This window comes from Anomalospiza imberbis, chromosome 1 (assembly GCF_031753505.1).
Source record: "Anomalospiza imberbis isolate Cuckoo-Finch-1a 21T00152 chromosome 1, ASM3175350v1, whole genome shotgun sequence".
Taxonomy (NCBI): domain Eukaryota; kingdom Metazoa; phylum Chordata; class Aves; order Passeriformes; family Viduidae; genus Anomalospiza; species Anomalospiza imberbis.
Genome location: NC_089681.1, coordinates 102,651,813 through 102,676,776, shown reverse-complemented (window position 1 = coordinate 102,676,776; position 24,964 = coordinate 102,651,813). Strand labels below are relative to the sequence as shown.

General features: G+C 39.2%; 1 protein-coding gene across 2 annotated transcripts in view; it reads right to left on the bottom strand.

The window, feature by feature from the left end:
• CUL1 (cullin 1) overlaps window positions 1-23,682 on the bottom strand; it is a 52,604-nt gene extending 28,922 nt beyond the window's left edge. The window contains exons 1-2 of one of the 2 annotated variants that reach the window (XM_068203100.1): window positions 23,540-23,682; window positions 8,221-8,513 (exon numbers count right to left, since the gene is read on the bottom strand). In XM_068203100.1, coding sequence (XP_068059201.1) covers window positions 8,221-8,360 — 140 coding nt within the window. In that variant the 5' untranslated portion in view covers window positions 8,361-8,513; window positions 23,540-23,682. Of the gene's footprint in view, window positions 1-8,220; window positions 8,514-10,640; window positions 10,767-23,539 lie in introns of those variants that run through there. The other variant, XM_068203106.1, reaches the window with a different exon arrangement.
• Window positions 23,683-24,964: the final 1,282 nt, after the last annotated feature.

The following is a 24,964-nucleotide window of genomic DNA, read 5'->3' as shown; positions in this document are numbered from 1 at the left end:
GACTGAGACCTTTTGTGCATGCCTGACAGTAATCACCTCAGAGCTGCAACAAAAGTAATTCCAGTAATGCTCATCTTTATCTTTTATTCTGGCTTGAGATTTGATAGCCAAAGGGTTCAAGACAGCACTTTTGAAGTGCTCTAGTTGCAAACTCACTTCAGTTTGACTTGTGTGGAACAATGCAAGTGTAACTCTTTGACATATTCTACATAAAGCATGCTCCCTCACACTTTGTTTACAATCTGTCCCCCCCATCTGCTAGAGCCAGCCACTGACAGAAAGACTGACATATTCAAAACAAAATCAGATTTGCACTGCTTACAACAAAGTGTATGACAGTCCATCTGAGAATCACAACAGGAATGCTATGAAAAGAATTCCAAGTTGCAGAAAGCAAAATAAATCCCTCAATGCATGGTATGCTGGAAGCTATATACATATGCAAACAGTTACCAGGAAACATTTTTGGGAGTGTTTGCACAATTCTGTATAGCAATTTGCATACCATAACAAGCAGAGAAGTTAATTCATCAACAGAAAAGTTTGAACCACAGTGAAGCTCTGCTGATCCCCAAGTTGCTGAACTTGGGCTGCTGAACTTTAGATTTGGCCCAGCAGACAAACCACCTAGAGGAGGAAGAGATCAAGATCAATCTCATATAACCTCTACACCTTCCCTACAGTGAAGAAGAAATTTAATTTTCTTGTCTAAAATAAATTTGAAGTAGAAAACTGCAAGAAAGTTTATAAAATAATTCAGCATTTTGCTGTTCAAGATTAAATTCCTTTTTAAAACTTTATGCTCCTCCAAAAATCTTCAAAACAAAAAACAGCCAAAGACAAATTAATTTTACCACCTCTGTCACCAATATAATTTACATTACTTACGACAGCCTTGGCTCAGTTTCTAAAGATAGGCAACAGAAAAAAGAAAAATCCCATGCTGCCACAACCTAATGGATTTGAGGCCTAATGGATTTGTAGGAGATCACTTCCACTGGAGGAAATGGCCCTAACACACAATCCAGCTGGAGAGCTTACTTGCCACCTGGTTTCCAGTAGCATGGGAGTTCATGCAGGCAATCAGTCATGAGGACTGGGGAAGTAACCAACACTACAACCAATGGTGGTCCCTGGCCCCAGACCCTTTGGTGGGCAGATCCCAACTTCTGTGTCCACACTGGGGAAGTGAAACAGGCTCTTTCAGCAGCACTGCATATATTTTCTGAGCAAGTATGCCAACAAAACACAAGCTTGAGCATGCCATGGGGTCAACTCTAATCTACTCTCTGCCCTCTAAAGTACCAAAGTACTCCATACAGGGTTTTTCTTCTGGAAGCAACTGCAAAACAAAATTATATAACCAAAACTATCAGTTGTGTAATTCAACACACAACAAGAAAGCACTCTACACCGATGAGTATAAATCATTCAGTTTTGCATAAGTCTTAAAGTTTTTAAAAGAAAACAGTTCGGCTGCTGTAATAAATGGTTCACCTTTCAACTGCAGAGCCAGGTCCCAAGAGCTCTTTCATTTTGCTACAAAAAATAACTGGAAGAAGTCTGTGTGAGGAGCAGGTATGTAAAATTAAAGGAACTGAAAAGGAAGCAGAATTAACAGAACACAGCAGAAAACTATAGCGCAGAGATGCCCACAATAACACAAGCCAAACTACTGCCAAATCACATTTTCTCTCTCATTACTTCTAGTCTCTTTATTTTAAAGATCAGTTTTAGGCATAAATTTGCTATTTCACAGACCTTAAGCAGTAATTAACTTCAGGCTCAGTAGCTGGCCTGCAGGACTAAATTGAGATTAATTCCATTTTGTCAAAATTCTTTATTTTCCTAGATTACACCAAAGGCATGCAAGAACATCATATAGAGAATTACTGCAAACACTGATAGGAAAATTGCTAGGGAAGGCTATAGAAGCTTTGTATTATTGTAGAACCACTTCTATTACAAACAACACAGATTATTATATTTACTAAAGAACAGCTTTACATATTTTCTTCAAAATTAAAGCTATTCAAGTCCTGTTGAAATCCAGAAGTTTAGGGTGGATTACCCCAGACATAAGAGAACATGATAAGAGAAGTGGACATGCCTACATGACTTAAATGCTTTGTGAGTCAAACAGATGAAGGAATTTTACATGAGTTTTTGAAGTTATAGGGTTGTGAAAAACCAATCGCTTTTCAGAACAAGTGCTTTAAACAATCACTTTAGCTTTGTGAGGAGCAGCAATAAAACAAACACCCCAGAAACCTTCATTCTTTTCAGGGAGGTATCAGCAAGAGATTTTATCTATGTTCAGTTCATCATCCAGTAAGTAAGGGTTACCCCCACAAAGCAATTCAGAGAAAGCAAACAAACAAAATTAAGATCCTGTACCCAAACCCACACATTCACCACTTGTGATTTACGTTTCAATTGATAGATTTTGATACATTGATACATTTAAGTCTTTAGATTTGATACAACTTCTCAGCTAAATCACTCCATTTTAGACAAACCATTTTGGTCAGGGAAGGACTGAGACAAGAGATTGAGAAGCTATTACAGCATCAGCCATGCAGCTGCTATGAAAATCCAGGCATAACTCAGCTCAAACATGTTTCTACAAGTCTGAGATCATAGACACTTTCAGCAAAAGCCATCTGAAGACTAATAGATAACGTCTTGTTTCTCTCTCTACAGCATAAACTCAAGTGCATCCCACAGAAGCACAGAGTTACAAGGAAAACACAAAATTTCAAAGCCAAATGCATAAACAAAGTGTACAGACTTTATGCCGCGGAGCATAAGAACCTCCATAACTGCGGCTGCTTTTAAATTTCTTTCTTTGCATTGACAGAGGTTAGTTCTGAACAGAATATTATTGGTTACTACAGAAAGCAAGTAGAACAACAAGCAATCATTGAGGAAGAGTGCATAAAGAAAATGACTGCACAAATATAAACATATTCTGCCCTTTTTTCAAACTGAAGATGCAATCTTTGTAAATACACACAATTAGATGTACCTTTCCAGACAAGAAAAAGTACCCTTAAAACATGTCAACAAATACATTTACGTCTGCCTTCATGTTTCACACAAGCACTAACTGGAACATGAGAAGTCCTATGAAATAGGATATTGAATATATGCAGGCAGGACTAATGGTAGAAGACAGAAGAGGCTGCCTTGATGTATCCAAAGTGACCTTAAACAATTTGACACTGAAGTGAAAGGATGGCTTAGAGTAATAGAATCTTAAGAAAAGTGGAACAGTGTCTGAGATGTAAATAAGAAGTGCATGCCCTAACACCTCAGTATCTTTTTGCATAGAAAGAGCATAATAATCTGTTCAGAAAGAAAAAAAACAAGAACATACTGTGCTGCCTGGTAACAACAGATTCATGTGATTAGAAAATTAAATATTTTCACAGTTTTAATATGCATCTGCTGATCTAAAACCCTACTAAAATACAGGAATTCAGAAAGGAAAAAAGACTGCAATAGAAGCAACTACAAAAGACCTTGGCAAAGGATGCCAGAAAAGAGCTTCACGGTTTTGCTTGGTCAACATATACTACTGGTGCTGAATCTACTCACAGGTAAAAAAAAGTTAAATATATTTATACTTTCTATTTTATGAACAGACAGATTATTCTGAGTCATCTGGTATTTTTAAAGTGTAAGCATACTACACTTAATTATTTAATGTTCAACACAGTATTTTCCTTTATCACTTGCTAATATGTGAGGAAAAAAAATCCCATTTTATAAAATGATTACAGTAACCTTTTCTGATACACAATTACTTACATTTGATCCAATGGATATTCAGTAGCCACCACTTTGTTAAAGTGAACAAAAATGAATCACAATAAGAAAGGATTTTTCATAAAATAATGAAATGTGACAGAACAGCCTAGTCTTTACCTATCTTTGACAAACTTCAAGCAATTATTTTGAAAATATTTACTAATGATGGGTAATAATGGAATAATGTAAGAAACACATTTTTAACATCCAATTTACTGGTGTAAGACTTGAGCAAATTTTAAGTCATAATAAATTCAGTCACTTTCTTCAAATTTCCACATAAGATCTATAATGATGCCAATCAACTACTCAAATGTATTCTAGGAACCTGATGAAATCAATAGTGTAATTTTTATGTATATAACATTTGAAAGACCTTAAAAGCCAATCTGAACACTACAATCTGGACATTGCAACTTATATCTTAAACAACCACATCATACCTTCCACAGTATTATAAACTCTTATTGTCAATGACAACATTTTAAGATATTCTTATGCAGATACAAATCTCATGCTATAAATTAATAGCAATTGGACTCTTTTAACTAATTTTTCTCAAGTTTTCTTTAAATATTAAATTTGGACAAAAAGATTAGTCTGTTCTGTATGGGCATAAATTAACTAGATTGTTTATACGAATCCCTAAAAATGCTTCTCAGATTATGTTTTGTACAACAGGGAGTGAAAGTATGAATTTATGTCAAAGTTTTGGCATTTTAAATAAAGAGTGCACACATGCAACAGAGAAGCACACCACTAATCTTTCCATTCACCGATACTATCTGAAAATTGTTGATGTGTGCTTCTAAAAGAAGCAAGCATTTTAGCAAAGTTACTCAGCTCTTTATCTGAGTCACTGTGAAAAATTACACTACTTTGATACAGTGAAGCAAAGTTTTCCTACATTTTAGTACTTGGCCTGACAATCTTCTTGAGATACATAAAACAAAAAAGTAACAAATCCTTTTCATTCTCTCCATTGACTTTCAATACAAATGTCAAGTAAACGACAATTCTATGAGGTTTGAGGAAAATAAATTGCAGGCTCACCATACAATTAGTTTGAAAAATGGACATCACTTTCTGCCAAAAGAGAAGAAAATAGCATAAGATGTATGAATATTTTATCGCTGCCAAATGGAGTTAAGAAGAGGTGGCTATAAAGACAAGCGGCCTACTGCAATATAAATAAGTTGAGTAAGAATAATTCTAGAAAACTAAGTAATAGGTTTTCAACCAACAATTCAAAACAGAAACTCAAAGCTTGCTACACAAAAGTACGGTTCTCTCTTGGACAGACTAATTGAAGTTTCCTCCAAACAGACTAAATGCCACCAGGAGATGTATACATATTCCCCCAAACACCGACTTTTACAAGTGTGTCCTGTGGATCACAGCCTCCAAACTCATAATCACTAAGTGGAAAACAGGGTGAACAGGCCCTTCTGTCACAATATTAGTAGTGCTGTTAGGTCTATTGTTCCTAGAAATCTAGTTAATTTTATTGGCTATTTCTCTTTTTGGCATAATGTCAATGTTTGGCATGTAATTCTGAGCTAGCTTGTAATACTGGTTGTCAGATTATATTAATTACTGTTATAGGAATGATTAAGCTCTTCAGTACTAGAAATACAATATATCTGGGTAAGGAACAGAAAAACATCTAGATTTCATTTTCAAGAATCTCACATGTGGGAGAAAAAATGAAACACCAAAATAACAAACTGCACAAGAACGAAAGACGTGATCATCAGATCTCACAAAAAAAGGTACCTTGCAATTAAAAGCACAAATAAATCTAAATTACAAGAAGTATGGATGAGGAACTTGGTAACCACCATTCAGAAACAAAATTTTTCGTTCACCTCTTCAATATTCTCAGATCTAGAAAACTTCAGGAATAATTATCTTGTTCCTGCTCCCACTGAAATGAAGGGGAAAAAACCCACCTTAAGCACAGGCTCCAGCCTGTACTCAAGAGACTGAATTTACTGTTTCACAAAGAAACCCTCTGAACAAAGAAAACAAGTGCAGGTGTGACAGAGGTCTGAACTGCTTGAATTGTGTAACTATTCTAATTATTTTCCAGAGGTACTTGAACAAGGCACAACAAAATCTTCTACATCTCCAGTCAATTTTGATTGAAAAATTGATAGCAGATATAGGACTGAAGGTAGGTTTGCTTATATGCACAGTTCCCCTCTTATAAAAATTACAGGGATGAAATGAAATCCACTTCAGGAGCAATATCCTGACAAGAAAAAAAAAAGGGAGTGGATGGGGAAAGAGGGAAAGAGGACAAAAGAGGATGAAGAAAGACTAAACTGTCAATTGTCAAGACATTCTTGTAAGTACAGCTGATCTTCAGACCAATTACAGCTGCAACTGAAACTCATCTGCAGCTGTTCCACTTTCCAAACTAAGCTGGTTGATAAGCAAAGCTTCCTGAAATAAAAGTCTACCACACTACAAGACTTGCTGTGCACAAAGACTGGGCAAATATGTCACAGTTACTGCTTTGAAAATGGTGCCATCTTTTAAGCACAACTTTTGAATACATATACTTGGTATAGGATGCAAAATGCATTGTTATCTTCATAGAAGATTAAATACTCAGCCTAACCAGTACCAAATATTCTGAGTTATCGAACTATTATATTAAAGTCCAAACACTTGGAGAAAAAGTCCAAACTGACCACCAAATTGCCCCCTAAATTAATTCACTTAAGAAATTAATAAAAACAGTCCTTATTTTCGTACCAACAACTCCTCGAAGCAGAAGCAGGGAGGAAATTAGTAACTAATAGATAGCATATCCCTTTTACAGCTTCATTCTGAACATCTTTGAGAACACCAGGAGAGGGGAAAAAGCCAGTATTTAACCATTACTATCAGTAGTTAGTCTTCAGCTGCCCTGCTTAACAGACCTCATGAACAGGAATATATTAAAGGCACTCAGAAGAAAAAACTCTCAGAGCTTCAGCTACATGTCAAATTTCTAGCAGACATTCAACTTTTATAGACTTGTTTCACTGAGTCAAAACCAAGGTTCAACCTAGCGTGCAAGAAATCACTAATTTTAAATCTTAGGAAAAGTACTGACCCTAACCATATGTTATTTCATCTTCCCATCACAATTAAAAAAGTATCCTAGAAACAGTCAGTAGGCTGCTCAGGGCTTCTCCCACCATGGCTTGGAGCATGGATTCTGCAGGCACAGATAGAAAAGATTACACGTTGAAGCTAAGATTACATGTACAGATAAACTTTTCTACCACCTTAGAAAGCCCAGGGAACTACAGAATTGACTGGTTTCTAGCCTTCAAGCTCTGTCCTTTCAAAAAAATTAATACAGACTAAAATTTTATATGCTGCAATTCCAAATCAGTGCCAGCAACAGCTATAGACATTAGTTCAGAACAATAAATTAAAAAACCCAACTCTAAATACTGATAGAGAAAACCAGCATAACTACTTAATAATAGGAAATGTATTCGGTCATCATTTCTATCGTATGTACAGCAAAGTGTGTAGACCACAACCTTCTTAAGCAGTGCTGACTTTACTGAGCAATACAAGGTTACAAGAGTCAGGGCAGAACAAAAGATGCAAAACAAAGGTCATCGAATCCATTTACATGCCACCTTGTAGGCTAAATTAAAAAGAATTTCTTTTCTAAATTAAGTCCTAAAGTCAAACGCTGAAGCTATAACACAACAAGAGACACATTTTTCCTACAAATTAGTTTTTAAAAATCTTTATACACTACCCAGTACAAACAAGTTTCCTATGATCTTCCAAACAGTACCTCAGTGCATTTGAACAAGGAGGTTAACCCCCTTCCAGCATCTTATAACAACACCCAGAATGGGGAGATGCTGGAAAATATCTCTCTGATGCAGGCAAGGAATAAAAGCAAAATCCACTGGAGAAATTTGCACTCCAGCTGGAAAATTACACAATCAAGTCAACAGTGAAGTATTACATAGAGAACAACAATTGAAAAAATTCCAGGTAACTGGACATGATTATCAGTAAGACCTGAAGCATAATGCCAGAGACTAACAGAGAAAAGAAGAGGAATTTCTGTTTTCTTTGTGTGCATTGTGGACTCAAAATTTGACCTATTAATAAAATCTCTTTAAACATGTGCTCTATTAAAGATAATAGTAATCAAACCTGAAATACAGAGGTAGCCTTAATAATTATGGAAGCCAGTTTTCCAGACAATAGAATGTTCTTGCTATTTGCCAGTAATATTAAATAGAAAAGGCCAATCTTCAAAACCATGCATTCTTAAAAGCCATTAAGTGAAATAGTTATGGAGCAATTTTGTGTGTAAAAAAGTAAAAAGCTGTCTCTAATCTACCAGCAGTGAAAGCGCTATCAAAGGCACTAGGATACGTGTAGAGTTCCATGTATCTGGATTTCGCCATACTTTGTCTGGTGTAAACCTGTTGAATTCCAGCTCTTAGGTCATCCCATATCTGGTCAAGACCAATCTGTTTAAGTCCATGAGGGTTCTGACTCCTATTTGATGACATTTTGTATTTCCTGTAAAGTCTTCCAGTGCAGCAGCCTGAGCTCTTGTTATTCCTCCATCAGAATCACAAGTCAAGTAACATTCTAAACTCAGTTGCAGCAACTCAGCAAGATATTCTTTACACACAAAAAGCGATGTTTCCCAGGAGGATAACCTGCAATAGGAAAAGAAAACATACATGTTATATGACAGTCCAAATTTATCCACACTAAAGATACAAAAATTATTATTTCATTGAAATATTGTCAGTTACACAGATGAGAAATCCATCTTAAGATGTGAAATACCGAAACCAAGGAACATAATTTAGCAACTCACCACAAAATGAGACAGTACCCAGAGTTATCCAAAGGCTGTAGGTACTTAGATCAGTGCAGCTGACAACAAAACCTTAATGCCAACTACAAAACATAACAGTGAAAAGCTTTCCAAACAGCAGACACTATTTACCAGCAAGTGTAAATAGTTCCTTTCCATTCAGTAGTAAAACTCCAGTACTTCTGAGCAGCTCTGGGCTCTGTGGTAGCTCACTGCTTAACAAACATCCTTATGGGTATCGAAGATTAACAAGAAGATACTACAAGTAACTTTTTCTTCAGTTATCAATAACTCTTCCAAACTTGAGATTCTATTACAGGCAACCTGAAAGGGCAAGGCATTTTCGTAGCAGAGAATTTTTCTATCTGGCAAGCATATGCTTACATTAATTTCTTTGCTATGTAGAAGAGCACGACTTCCTTCAATATCATTTTACCAGCAAGAGAACATACAGTCAATAATGGTGGGAAGAAAGAACTACTAATAGGAGTACACAGAATAAATATCAAATTAATTGTGAATGAAGCAATCAGAAAGTAAGAAAATGCACTATTCCCATGAGTTTTAAGTGCATAAAGTTTGGGACATAGTGAAAAGATGGCTACCAATTCATCAGCCTCATGATATTATGGTGAAAGAACACATTCACCTGGAAAGGTCCACTGAAAACATCAAGCAGAGAAGATCCATTTTTATACAAGTCCATAAAATATGTTTTTAATTTTAACATGACTTATCCTCCAACGCAACAAAATTAAGTATATATCAGAAAATGACAATGTAAAAAATTAGCCCACAAATCAGAGAGTTGTACTAAGTCAGTACCAACTTAATCTTACTGGAGTCTTTCTATTCATATAGGGAGCTTATAAGAAGATGGAGAAAGACTTTTTACTAGTAACTGTAGTTACAGGAGAAGGGTCAATGGTTTTAAATTAAAAGAGGGTCAATTCAGAGTAGATATAAAAAGGTAATTCTTTACTGTGAGGGTGATGTTGAGACACTGGAACAGGCTGCCCAGAAAAGCTGCAGATGCCTGATGCTGGCAGTGTTTAAGGCCATGATGAAAAGAGCTTTGAGCAACCCGATCTAATGGACGGTGTCCCTGCCCAAAACAAGGAGACTAGACTACATGACCCCTTCCAGCCTAAACCACTCTGTAATTCTGCACCCTAGAGCTCACTGACTGGAATACTCAACCACAGTGAAACATTACAGCATTCCATTTTTCTACAGACAATACAGCTTTATGATAAGTCTGTCATCCAAGGTTCACATTAACCCTTCCGTAATTTCAAGAATAGTATAGGCTGAGACCAAATAAATCCTATTATTTGTTCTTGGTCTCTGAGCAGCAGAAAATAAAATATATTCTTTTAGGACCTACAGTTAAGTCATAGGTGCTTTGTCACAGCCATTTCTAGGCTATTCCATGTTCCACTCCAGGCTTCATAGAGTTTTGAAAATTAAGTATTCTGTTATACCCTCCCTGACTTCCACCCAGTTATCTGAAGTTCTCTTCCGTCTTTTCTCCTGAACCCTAAAAAGACCAGCTAAGACAGAGACTTTTTTTTCATTTTTTTCAGTAAATGGCTGTCTTACTACAGTAAAACAGAAATTACCACTCCTCACAGTCCTTTGCTTTCCCATCACCCTTACACATTTAAATCTCCAGCTCTAAGTAATAACACTAAGAAGTATTTTCAATGTCAGACTCAGCAACAAGTACTGGGTCATTTTAATCTGACATACAACTGATTATGTAGCTAATTTTCTTTTTTACAGGGGAAACAGTTACTCAGAGGATTAGGCGGAAAAGCAAGAATTCAATCAATATACAACTTAGCAAAGACACACCTAAAATTCAACCCTCCCATTTTTGTTTCTCTAATTACAGCAAGCTAGTTATTAAAGACACATGACAATCATGCATCATAATGCTGAAGTGCAATCTAGATCATACCTTGCTTGTATTTAACTTCTTTAATTTCTGGAAACTGAACCTACTGCAGTCGTACTGATGATGGACTTTCAGGACTGAGCAACAAAAGCCAGGAAGAACAAAGGTCCATGAATGGCCATTCACCTCCACATGCACTCTGTGCATGTTACACACCCACAGTCTTGGACTGTGATCCTAAGTCAGCATTGCAATAAAAGCAAGAAAATTAATTCCATTTCTACAATCCAGGAGAGCAGAAACACTTTGATTTCCTAAATCTGGTACTAAAGAAGACATGGCTTTGAATCTGCAACTCCACAACAACCTCACTACGTGTAAGAATTAACTGACTGTCATTTGCTTATTAATCTGCCAACAGCAAGCAGCCTGGGCTTAGAGTGCATTTGTGTAACAAACTTTTTGGTGTACCTAACACAAAATACTTATATGCTGTATAAGAGCTTCTAACAAAAGGCCAACCCCTTGCTAGCTAGCAGAAAGCATAACCAACCAGCAGATGTTGAGTTTCCCCTGCTATGATGGAAATATCTAACTCTCCTCTCCAATTAAACATCTCCTAGATTTTATGTACCCTGGTGCATCTACGAATACTACCTTTTCCCAGAATCTTTTCAACTCAAGGTGCTCCTCATTCACACTGTTATAATTTTCCCTCCCATTCCCCTAAAGTAAACCCCTGTATTTAAGTCAGGATGTAGCTATTAAAAACAACGCTATGAAAAAGAACTTAATTTTGGTTTTTATTTTCACATTATAAGTCGTAATTCCATTGCATTTGACATTAACTCACTATCCTCTGGTTGGCGTCAAATTTGACTTTTGCAATTAAAAACATTAATACAAGAATGACAGTATCATCTCACTATCTTCCTAGACTCAAACAATTTACTTCTTCCAGTTAATTACTAGTTAAGAATCAGAAAACAGAGCACTAGATGAATAATGCTATTAACTACTACCAATTTCTTCCAGTTTTATTCATGTGCAGAAAAACAGAAAGGTAATTATTAATACATTATTTTAACATTACTTTACAATACGTTACTTTAATTATTAATACATTACTTTTAAGAACAAAATTTCAATATGTAAGAATACTTTACTACAAAAGCATATTTATGAAAAGAACTATTTGTACTTAGTGGTTAAACTAAACTATGGTATTAAATTTATAAAAAGAGCAGGGATAACACAAGGCTTTTTTACTTGGCACAGTTGTTATTATACACAAACATACTCTATTTCATGTGAAAACTGCTATTATTCTGATTCACACACACAAAAAAATTTCCTAGGCAAAAAATTCTCAAAGGTCAAATTGAGTCCAAAGCAGTTACACTGCATCTCTTCACCCAACATCCCAACTGTTAAAAAGAGGGAGAAAGAGTTCCTAAGCCAGACTTCTCAGTGCCCAGACTGCACAACTGCCTGAATTAAAACCTCACCATTAAGTCATGACCTTTAAATCAGTGAGATCTCTCCTTGCAAAGTGCTCTTGGCAGGACTACGCACAAGCTGGTCTTGAACTGACCAGCACTGTGCTTTCTCACCCAAACAGATCAGACTTGCTGCTGACCTGCTTCAAGGGTAATATCAGCTGCCTGAGTTGCAACATCCACTCTGCAGCTTTGGACCAGAGAACTCAAACTTCATTATTGCTTCAGGAGCAGCTATATTTGCATGAGAAATACCACCCCTGCAGTTTCCAGACAATATATGCACAATTTGATGCAGCAGGATGATAGTGTTCAATGCCAGCCAATCTTTCAACCCTGCACTCAAGTACTGCAATTAAAACAGTCCAAACAAAAGGAGGTAACACTTCTGCCAAAACTTTAAAACAGTCTTGAAGGACTTAAAAGAAATGTTACTCCCTCTTTTTCATTACCTGGGGACACACATCATGATAGATAAACATCATATGCAAAGAAACACATTGCATTAGAAAATACTGGGCTTGTTTTTATTGATAATCTAATAATAAAGAGTATTTTTTAGATATCCCACATCTTTGGAAAATGATGTGTATGCTGGAAGAGGCCTTCAAGAAAATGTGAAAGTTAACACAGCTTTTATCTAAAAAACATAATAGACCCCACCAAATTTTCAGCATCCCAAGCCATCTGCTGGAGCAAATACCTAATCTTTACATCCTAACACAATACAACTTTCACCTTTACAGCTCCAAGGCCTGTGCATCACCTGTTTTTCTGCCACAACCCCTTATTTTTAAATTACATACTTCAAGATAGTTCACTTCAGTAATTACAGACAGAATTTGAACTTGTCAGCTTCTTATACAGTAAGAACTTACAGGTTCAGAGCAAGATTTCCCAGCTGATGCAAGAGCCCAGCCAGCACTGTTTTAAAGATGCAATAAAGAGGCACAACCTCTAGACTTATTTTAACTCTTGTCTAATTTCATATATGAGGAAAATATTCTTGCCATGTCTAATAGCATGAGTTTAAGTGACCGGATTTAATCACACTACACCCAAATGCATTTGGGAAGAGAACCAAGTTTCACTGATAAGCTATGGTGGAATGAATGCCACTAAAAACAAGTTCAAAAACCTTCAGCACTATTAAGTTTCCAAAGTATCTTGACTTCAGCTGATGTGTTAGCATTATGAGTTTTACGCTGCAACACTGCTTAGTTGAGTCATGGTCCTGCATGCAACATTATATAGCACTCACATTTCTGTCCAGAATTATTTTAGGCCACTAAATATAAAGGCTATGAGCTAGGTAGACAGTTTATGCACTTCACATGACACAATTCTTAAAGCAAGACTAGGAAGAAGCATAATGTCCTTAGCACTTCATGTGCTACAAATGTGTAATTAATCAACATCTGGAGAATCTGCCTATAGCAGAGATTTTCACTGTGCCCCAGCAAAATGACATAACAATTGTAAAAAAATGGTTATTCCAGAAATCAGTACCAGAAGAGAAATACTAGAATTTTTTCTGCCTTTTCAATGACGATCTTTAAGAGACAAATGACAAAAATTACAATGTTCAGTTCCTCTGTATTATTACAAAACACTGAGCTACATGTAATATGAAAAGCTTCAGCACATCTCATTTTCAAGGGAGATAAATTCAGTTCATTATGAGAAAAGGCAGAGATGTAGGCATGCACTCCTCCCTTCCAAAATTTGTCTGGTAAAAAATTCTGTGCAGCATTAAAAAAAAAAAAAAAAAAAAAAAAAAAAAAAAAAAAAAAAAAAAGCAGAAGCAAGTATGTGTAATTTGCCAGTAATTTAAGACCAAGTTGTGTAAATTTGGTGTAAATTTTGGCTGGTTAATACTGTACCTCCCCAACGGTGACTTCATTTTGAGCTTCAATGTTCTCTCCATGCCCCTCCTCTGTGTTTTACAGCTCTGATCAATGATATCTAAAGCACTGTAATTAATACACTCCTACACTACTTCATGTGCCAACGATACAGTTGCCAGCTGAACAAATAAAACAAAGCTTGGACACGTTCTTCACAGCTAGAAAGACTCTGAAATTCAATTTTACATTCAAATTTAAACACAATATATGTAAGTAAATTGGAAATGCAGTTTTCACACTTTTCTTATTTACTTAAATTATCCATGATTGTCCTCACTAAAAGCCTTTTTAACTGATGCGATTTATCTGTATGCCTGAATACAAGTATTTTTCTAAAATATCAATAACTACTCATCGGAATAAAACCAAGAAACTTGGAGTGTGACACTTTTCCCCTTCTCTTTGCCTATTCTTTAACATTCTTTATTTCTTCCTTTCATCTTTACCTTTGTCTTCCTTGAACAAACAATTCCAGCAGCTTTTGACAGGTATCTCCCTGCAATAATGCCACAGCTAATACAAAAAAACCCCAAACAACCCAAACCGCACTCCAACATATACATGCTGCCTTATAAACAAAGGCTAGATCTAACTCTCCCTTTTGCAACTCCAACCAAAGTAAACTCTGGTCAATATTGAGAATCCCACAAACAATAAGTTTTATGGTTGTTTTACTGCATCAACATCAATTTGGAAAACAGTGCAAGAGACTACATCCTTAAGTACTACATAGGGAAAACATTTCAAGTTTTGCTTGGCCATCCTCAGAGTTCACTTTGCTATTGATGAAATAATCCTTATGTAGAAAGTTTGAAGATTACTCCTAAACTGAAATGTCCTTTCTAACCTAAGGTCTTGCAAAATCCTGTGTCAAAAACAGGACATAGACTCTACACTATTTTTTAACTGAGCCTGCAGTTAATGTGTTTCATAGCTTCTTCAAACACTTTTAATACAGCTTTTATACCTTGGAAAAAGGAATGCTGCAGATTAGGAAAAGAACAAAGAGAATCAAGTCAAGATATGGGTGCACTGAAGAGAAGGAAGAAAATTTTACAGAAGTGTAGGGGGTTTGTATGGCAAGTTGTGGTTGTGGGGGGGGACTATAGGGGTGACTTCTCCAAGAAGCTGGCTGTAGCTCCCCACAACTCCAAGACAGCCAACGCCAGCCAGCTCCAGGATGGATCTGCCACTGGCCAAGGCTGTGCCAACCAGAGATGGCAGTAACATCTCTGTGAGTACATATTAAGAAGGAAAATAAATTATTGCATAGATGTAATTGCACTCAGAGAAGAGAGGAATGAGAATATGTGAGAGAAACTCTGCAGACAACAAGGTCAATGGAGGATGAGGCACTGAAGCAGAGATTCCCCTGCAACCTGTGAAGACCATGGTGAAACAGTCACGCCTCTGCAGCTCATGGAGAACCACAGGGATGCAGAGACCCACTCGCACATCACAGAAGTCCACAGAGGTGCAAATTTCCACCTGCAGCCCATGGAGGAGGCCCATGTCAGAGCAGGTGGATGCCTGAAAGGAGGCTGTGAGTCCATGGGAATCCCATGCTGGAGTAGGCTCCTGGCAGGGACCTGCAGACTCACGGAGAGAGGAGCCTATGCTGGAGCAGGTTTCCTGGCAGGACTTATGACCCTGTGGGGAACCCATGCTGGAGCAGGCTGTGCCTGAAGGACTGCACCCTGTGCAAAGAGACCCACATCAAAGCAGTCCATGGAGAGCTGTAGCCCATGAGAAGGACCAATGCAAGATAAGTTTATGGAGAACTGTCCCCCATGGGAAGATCCCACATCAGAGCAGGGGAAGGACTCTTCTCCCTGAGCAGTGGTAGAAACAGTCTGTGGTGAACTCACCATACCTCAGCACCGGTCTCCCTGTGCTGCTGGTGGGGAGGAGGTAGAGCCCGAGGAGGAGGGGGAGGTGGGGGGAATGTGTTTTAAAAATTTGTTTTACTTTTCATTAACCTGCTCTGATTTTGATTAATAATAAATTCAATTAATTTGCCCAAGACCAGTCTGTTTTGCCTATGATAGTAATCAATGAGAAATATGTCCCTGTCCTTGTCTCAACTCATGAGCCTTTCATTATATTTGTCCTCCCCTGTCTACTTGAGGGGAATGATGGAGGGGCTTCGATAATTACCTGGCATGAAACCAGGGTCAAACCACCACCATAAGATAAAGAGCCTTGAGTATTCCCACTTTCTCTCTGGTTTAAATCATATATACGATACAACCTGCATAAACCCAAACAAAAAACAAAACAAACAAGAAAGCAAAAGACTAAACAAAGCCCAGTGAAACCTAAATAAACATAAATAATGAAGGACAAGCACATGAAGATGGACTTCTTGAATCAGTCAGGAAGATGCAGAAAAGGAAAATGAGGGAGGACAAGCCATGAAAATTGTGAGATACCCAACATTCCAAGCAGAAGACAGTGTAATATACCTTATTTCCTTAGAAAGGGAAAAAAAAAAACAAAAAAACCAAAACACAAAAACACACAAAAAACCCCCCAACCAAACACCACCCCAAAAACCCACAAAAACAAAACAACAACAACAGGGAGCTGAATCCAATGCAATTCAGAAAGAACAAACACAGAAGGGCTGGAAACTCTGAAATACCTTCGGCCAGTTTAGAGACCTTAATGATCGTGCAAGGACAATTCTTACTTATAACTGTTTTCCCAAAAGACCTTACCAGACATCAAAACTTCAACTAAGTCCAACTTAATAAGCTAAAACATCATAATCCTATTGATCTCCACCAAGAAAAGTGTTGTCTTATAGTTTGTTTCAGACACAGCATGCCCTTCACCAGAACATCGAGGGCAAGCCTCTGAACCCTAACACAAATCCCCCAACATTATAACAGCACTCAATGCACTGCAACATACACTCTCATATTGCCCTGTTAAAGACACAAACAGGAATTTTCACCTGCAATAATATTTCCAGAGTTTTCTCATGCTCTTGGAAGGCAGTAGTTCTTACCAATAAAAAAAAAAAAAAAAAAAATTAACATGTTGCTAACAAGCAAAAACCAATTCTGGCTGGAATCTCTTCCCAACAGCTTGCTAATTTTACAACTTCTTCCCTCTTGTTATTTGTGCAAGAGCTCAATTGATCAAGGCAGTCCAATTTGCCACTTCAATTTATAAATAAAGATGACGGTCACACCGATTAATCTTACAAACAGTCTGATATTTTCAGACATTTGAATGTACTACAAGAGCACAGCCTAAATACTGAAGAGTTTCCTCCCATAATCACCTTCATACTAATGTTTCATTCTGAAGTAACAAATAACGGATAAATCAATTACTGTTGCAGTTACCTACTTTCATTTCCTGCATGTAACAAAAACATGACCTGTGAAAGCCGCTCCCTCTTTATTTTCTTATTTTCCCTTTAAATTGTGTTTACATTAAGTACCTGGATATATGTGCTAGTGATCTTGCTTCCGACTGTGGTGTAATGCTGCAAACACCGTTGGCAATGAACAGTACACCACTCATATATTTCATTCCAGATGCCTAAACAGAGTCAGCCCAAAAAAGAATGAGAACTTTCTCATTAAAATCTAGAAAGGGATTTGTATGTCATTCTTCTGGTTCAACTACAAAGTCTGAATTCTAACTGCCTTAACTTACGGCAAAGAATTTATACCTCACAAAAAGTTAGTTCTGCTTAAATTCAGCATAATTTTCAGCAAATGTTAATTAGTTTTGATCTCTAATGACTGCAACAGGCACCCTTGGTATACAAGTGAAACAATTTAACTTAATTTTGTAAAAGTTAAAATTGCCACACATCGCTAACACCCACACTTAAATCCTCCTTCTTTTTGATTAAGCTTGCACCATTTAGTTTTAAAGCTAAGCCTGCATTGCAATTTTAACAAAATCAATTTAACTACTTAAGGATATAAACTTTGATTTTATACAACTCCTATTAGTGACAGCATCCTAGCATAGGCACACTTTCAGAAATAACAAAACTTCTTCAAAGTTATCTCTGAAAAAAAGAGAGTAAGAGAACAGTCTGTTTTCTTTAAAAAAAAAAAGCATTTTCAATTGTACAGTGAAAAGTTTATCCTTTGGCTACCCAGAAGCAAGCAGAGCATTTGCCCATGAAATTATTACCATGAAAAGCAAGATGAAAAGACTAACAGCTAACAAACGATGAACTATTTCCTAAAATCCTCTTTTTTCCCCTAATGCAGTCCTCCAAACTTTACATAAAGCTTCCAAATGACAGTCTCCACCCCCTGTGAGACTAAAGGAGCTTGCAAATTTACATATGAAATTAAGTTTAAATTACAGAGCAAAACAGGGTGAACTAAGGTCACACCACCAGCCTTAGTTCTGAACTCTAATCCACATTAAGATATTGTCCAACCTGAAACACAGAGGAACAAAAAGTCAAGTTACATCAAATGCAAATTAAAAATACAAGAAGTTTCTGACTTCAGTTATGGCTGAAATTACCTCACTAATAACCCAAATTTTTGTAGCTGCCTGCTTCAAATTAAAAAACTTCACTTTTTTTCTACCTTGTATATTAATGAATCAAATACATCTGGGACCTAGTAGCAAAGCCACCAGTCACCAATAAAATAGGAGAAGCATGTGCATATCTTCAAAAGATAAGTACATTATCAGAGCAGAGTGAGGAGCTCCCTGCACTGCAGAAACTTTGCATCACCATGATCCTCACCATCCTACATGTAAATCCATTTCTTCTGCACAATAACACCAAGCTTGAGACATACAGCAACATAAACTAGAGCAAATCTAATGAAATCCAAAGACAAGGAGAATTTTCTATCAACTTTAGCTACTTCTAATTTAAAGAAAAACAGAAGTCAATGGTATTGAACTGATATTCAAATCTAGTGCATAACTACAAAGATGTCAGAGAAAATGTATTTTCTTAATCCTTTATTCTTAGTCCTGCTGTCAAGCAATGCCTTGTATTCATTAGACAAAACTAAAGCAGGGAACCTTTTGATTCCAAAACCAGAACAATCCAAAAGAGAAGAAAAGGTTATAACACAAATTTTTTTCCTGAGATTTTGGAATAACATCACATTGAAGTTACACTGCTTATTCAAGAACCATAAAATGGTTTGGGTTGAAAGGCACCTTTAAACATCACCTAGTAACCATGCCTCTGCCACAGACAAACATATTGCACTAGATCAGGATGCTCAAAGCCCCATCCAACCTGGCCTTGACCACTGCCAGAAATAGGGCATCTACATCTTCTCTGGTTAACCTGTTCCAATGCCTCACCACCCACCAAAGTAAAGATTTCCTTCCTTATAACCAATTTAAATCTACCCCCTTTCCATTTAAAATTTATGTCCTTTGTCCTGCCACTACACGTCTCTGTAAAAAGTCTCTCTCCATCTTTCTCATAATCCCCCTTTATACACTGAATGAAAGCCTCAATAAGGTCACTCTGGAACGTTCTCTTCTCCAGGCTGAACAACCCCAACTTTCTCAGTTATAGGAGAGGTGTGCCATCACTCCGATCACTTCTGTGGCCTTCCTTGGATCTGCTCCAATAACTGCATGTCTTTCTTATGCTGGATGCTACAGAACTGGATGCAGTGCTCCAGGTAAGAGTCATCAGAGAACAGAACAGAGTGAGAATCACCTGCTTCTTTTTATAAATTCAGGACACTACTGGCAAAGAAAGTACTGAAATTTTGGAATGAAAGAGACACCAACTCTAGAAAAAAAATTACATATGACTCTATACCCATTCCCTGAAGTGCAAAATGAAATTACTATTTTCCTATTTTCACAGTAGCCTTCATTCATTTTTTAAGGTTCATAGATAAAGAAGGAGTTGAAAAACACTACATTAAATAAAGTGGAATGTAATCAATGTTTGGTTTAGTTAAAAAATATGTATTTGATTTTGACTTGTACCATTTACAAGAAGAGGTAAGGCAGCAAAAGGAAGAGGTTCTCTCTTGTGACATTAGAGGTTCTGTGGGTAAAGAGAAAACTGACAGAGAACTACCCACTGGGACACAGATAATTTCCTAAAGCAGTGCTCTTTCCAGAAGCTGGGATAACACAAAGAGTGTTTAAATCTGTGGTTACATTAAAGGCTACAAGTTACAGCATTATAGCAGGGCACATCAGGCTCAGAGCAATTTTATTATCAAGTCATTTAGTCATGTCTGTAACAGGTCTGGACAGCAGCGCTGTAGAAACATGAACAGCCAATCTATTCTTGTTCTAGTAGTTCTTCTATTGAAAAACCAACAACTCTTACAATAAAACAGTAAGTTACTCATGTAGACGAGCTCAACATGTCTCTGTAATTTTACAATAATTATATTTTCTTACTGAAAATTCTCCTTTATCAAGCAAGGGAAACTCAGTGGTCTCCGTAACAAGCCCAAAAAATAGCTTTTTAAGTTTACATGCTGAATTGATGATAATTTGTAACCAGACCTCTAAATGTTGGTTCCAACAACCACTTCTTACATGGAGATAAGCTTGAAAAATACAGTTAACTAAAATTTTCCTATCAGTGTACTCTTACCTAAAACACATGCTAGCACCTAAGTATTCTATTTAAAATGAGATCATGCATTCCTAAAGCACATGAAGAACTTCCAAGCCTAAGTTTTCCATACTCTTCTTTCTTCCAGGTCTGTGCAGCAGGAAGGCTGCACCAAGCTGCAGGCTGCTATGACTGCCTGTGCACATCCTTCTGATATCCCATCCAAGTGGGACATCTGCCCTGTTTTCCTTCTGATGCACAGAAACAGACCCTGTTGGACAGCACAGGAAGTACAACAGCAGAGTTGGTAACACACTGACCTCTTACTAGTAAATTCCTCACTTCATGCTTATAATACAGATTTTTGATGTTGAGAGTGGTGTAAGTGCAAGTGGAGCATCTTTAAAGCTGTTTCATTCACTAGAATTTTGTGGGGTTTTTGATTAATTAAAAAAAAATCAAACTTCAGTGGCAAGAGAAAAGATTCCAGGTATTTCCAATCCATGCAACCACTGGCACCTGGGATATGACTCATCATTAAGTTAGGCTCTACTGAAATAATTGCAACTACACAAAACTAGGCACTATCTAAGAAACACAACAGATGAAAAGCAGTACTCCGAGATGTTAACACACAAGTTGTAGGATAACACTTCTTAAGCTGAGTATCTGAGAACTTTCTCTAAGGACTCAGTATTGTTTTCATAATAATACATCTAAAATCCAAGAGCTTGCACCAAGACCACAAATAAGCTAAATCAAAAAAGAGGCACCCCCAAAGCAGTATCCAAATAAGGCTGTGCATCCATTTATCTTAAATGAATGTCAGTTATTTAATAAAGCAATAAAGCAATGTGATTTTCTCATGCTGACTGTTTGGGCAACAGGCCCAAGTTTTAAACTAAGACTATATTTCTATATGATCCTTGGCTAAGCAATGGAAAGTTTCCTCCAGAGATGCTGTTAACGCAAGGCACTGAACTGGAATTCTAGAGTTAGGTGTATGAATTAATCCTGAGATCAAATGTGCTCACCATGCCTCCATGGGGCAAGTATGTCCAGTGTTTAAACTGCACCTCAAACATGTGGTCATGAGGTGGCTGTGAAATGTAACCAATCTTAAGAACCAAAGCAACTAAGACACAATAAGAAGCTGGACAATAAATACTGAAAACAAGAAGTTACAAAGCAGATGGAGAAGACTTCTTTCTGGTCAAGTCACCATAAGAAACACAAAGTGCCAATGCCACACAGACGCATAACCATCAACACACAACATTACAGCAGTTCATTGTGAGTAAAAACTACGTACCGTGGTACTTGTATAGTATCTTGCTACTTCCCCAAAGAGGAGGTATCCCAAATACACTCCATACCAATTAAGTACCAATTCACATTATTTGGCCTAATTCAAGCTATATAGCCACCACGTATTTCTGGCCCCTGTGGACTATTCCTCCCAGTTCTGCCAAAAGGATTTCCAATAGAGAGTTTTTTTCTCCCTGAGTAGCATCAGGGCATGCGTCTGTATTAAGGCTGAGGCACGTGATTATATATGAACACATATACCAAGGGAAAAGTTGCTAAAGAAGTCAGTAAAAAATCAAAACAAAGTAAGGTAAACCAAGTAATTAATCTCTGCCCTTTCAGTGTTTATGCCAGCTGAAACTAGAACACAAGTATTCAGTTAACCTAGGGTAAAATTCCTTTCTCCTCAAAGGCATAGCTAGAGCATTTAAATACAAAGTGGGAGAGACAGTATATGAATCGACAGAGGAAAGGAGTATGTGCAAAGAAAAGAGTATTAGGTGAGATCACAAGGAAGGCTTTAATGACAGGAAAGTAAGATCAGAAGGGCAAAAAAACATGAAGAAGGAAACGGTTACTGGGCAGAAGAAAACTGGAAGGGGAAAGGTAACAGAGGGGTAATGACCGTGCTGGAATATAACTTCAAGAGGAAACAAGAAGGATGGGGAAAGGATCCCAATCAGGACACACTTAGCTTGCAGTGGCAAAGTTACTGGGAAACAAATGAGCTGGTTATTTGAAACAAAAAATGCAAGACTAGTCATCTGGATAGAGACTATAAGTACACAAACAGACAAACAAAAGGTTACGGGGCACCTACAACAGTAGGTGGCAACAAGGGGAAGCCTGGCGCACAGTCCTTGAGAGCAAGAAAAACCTAGAGAAATTGACCAAGATGAACTGTGGCAAAAATCCCCCAGCCACGATGGTACTGAGAGCACTAGGGAATGTCTCTAGGTACAACCAAAAAGCTCCTAGACAGAGCTGAGTATCACTAGGGCTATGGGGATTGGTGGGATGAACAGGGTGAAAGGAAGCAGCACAGGAAAGGACAGGGAGGACAGAGGGCAGGTGAACTCCTCAAAACAGTGTCTGGTGAGGTTACGGACAAAAACTCACAGGGAGAAAAGAGGGCAGAGGAGTGGGAAGAGCAGGGCCTGGGATGGCTGGGGTGGGCAGTCCCGGGGCCGACGGGGGCACAGCGAAGGCTGCGGGAGGACGGGCCCGAGGTCTGAGAGCCGCCAGGGCGGGACGGAAAGGCTGGTGCAGCCACCGAAGCGCCCTAGCCATGCGGGGGCCGCGGTCACGGGGGAAGGCCGGGGACGGAGGGAGGGAGCGGGCAGCCCCCCGGCGGTCGGGCAGATCCTGCGGGGCCAGGGCAGCCAGCGGGGCGCTCCCGCACCCCGGCGGGGGCGATGCGTTCTGAGTGCGCAGCTCGCGGCCTCCCCGCTCCGGCCCGGCCCGCGGCCGGATCCACGAGCGGGCCGGGCAGCCACCACCGCCGCCCCCGCGCTCCCGGGCCGGGAGCGCCCCCGGGAGAAGAAAGACGGGCGGGCGGGCCGGGCCCGACCGCCCCTTCCCCCGTTCCCCGCGGCGTGACTCAGTGCCGGGCCCCGCACCGCCGCCTTCGCGTCCTGCCGGGCCGGGCCAGGCTGGGCCAGGCCTCGCTGCGACACAACGCCGCGGCCTCCCCGCACTCACCAGCATCGCGCGTCCCGCAGAGTCAGGGCCACGTCCGCCCGCCCCTTCCGCCTCCGCCGGGCCCGGATCCGCCGCCGCCACCTCCCCCCGGCGCGGCCCGGGGATCGCGGAGGCGCCGCCTCTCGCAGTCGCCCCGCCCCGGCTCACGGCGGGCGGGGGAACCGGGGCTGCGGCTGCCCGCGCCGGCGGGGCCCGGTGGGTCCGGGCCTCGGCCTCGGCCTCGGCCTGTGGCGGAGCCTGCCCGCCCGCATGAGTTGCTCGGCGGGGGAGGCCGGCCGAGCATCTCCTTGGCTGCCAGGCCCTGCCCTGCCCGAGGGGTCGTTGCTCCGACCCCTCCCCAAGTTAGTCCAGTCCCAGAAGAGCGGAAGGATGAGCTGCAAGACTTGGGAGTGATGATTGATGAAAAACTCAACATGAGCCGGCAAGTGTGCGCTCGCAAGCCAAAAAGTAAATTCAACTTGGGCTGCATCAAAAGCAGCATTGGGGTCAGCAGGGCGAGGGAGGTAATTCTGCTCCTCTGCTCTTCTCTGGTGAGACCTCAGCTGGAAAGCTGTGTACAGTTCTAGTGTCCCCAACAAAAGAAGGACATGTAGCTGTTGGAGCAACAAAAGGAGGCCTCGAAGCTGAAAAAGCTGCAGCTGTTCAGTCTGGAAAAGAGAAGGTTGTGTGGAGACCTCAGCAGCCTTCCAGTGTCTGAAGAATCCTGGAGGGAAACTGGAGAGGAGCTCTTTTCAGGAACTGTAGTGATAAGACACAGAGTAATAGGTACAAATTCAGCAAAGGGAATTTTAAGTTAGATATTTGGAAGAAGTTCTTTACTGTGAGGGTGGTGAGGTGCTGGAACAAGGGAATAAGTTGTCCAGGAGGTTGTGGATGCCCCAACCCTGGCAGTGTTTAAGGCCAGGGAAGTGTCCCTGCACATGGCAGGGGGGGTTGGGACTAGATGATCTTTGAGGTCCTTTCCAAACCCTTAACATTCCATGTGTTTCAGGATGACATCATAACACATGATAAGACTTTCCTCCATCCATAGCTAAGCAGCTGGTTCTGTATTTATGAGAAACACAGGTTTCTAAAGTGTCCTGGACACAGTGAATGGCACCACACCAAGTCTGGGAGCCTGAATGGATGGTACAGCTGTGAGTTAACAGTGTGTCTTTGTCAAGCGAGTGTTAAACCAAACTGTGAAGTACCTCTGAGTTCCTGATGTGAATAACATCAGGAATCATTGCCTCTAAGTGCATGAACATTGCCTTGAAAACTGATTAAAGTGTGGCTTTTGTAAGAACATAGACATCTTTCTGTAACTGTAAGTTTCGGAGTAGTAACAAGGCAATTTGGAAACAACACTGCAGAGAGAAGAAGAGGGTAGAAATTGAAAGAAAGGAAATTACATTGTTCGGCTGTGAGCTTCTTGGAAGATGT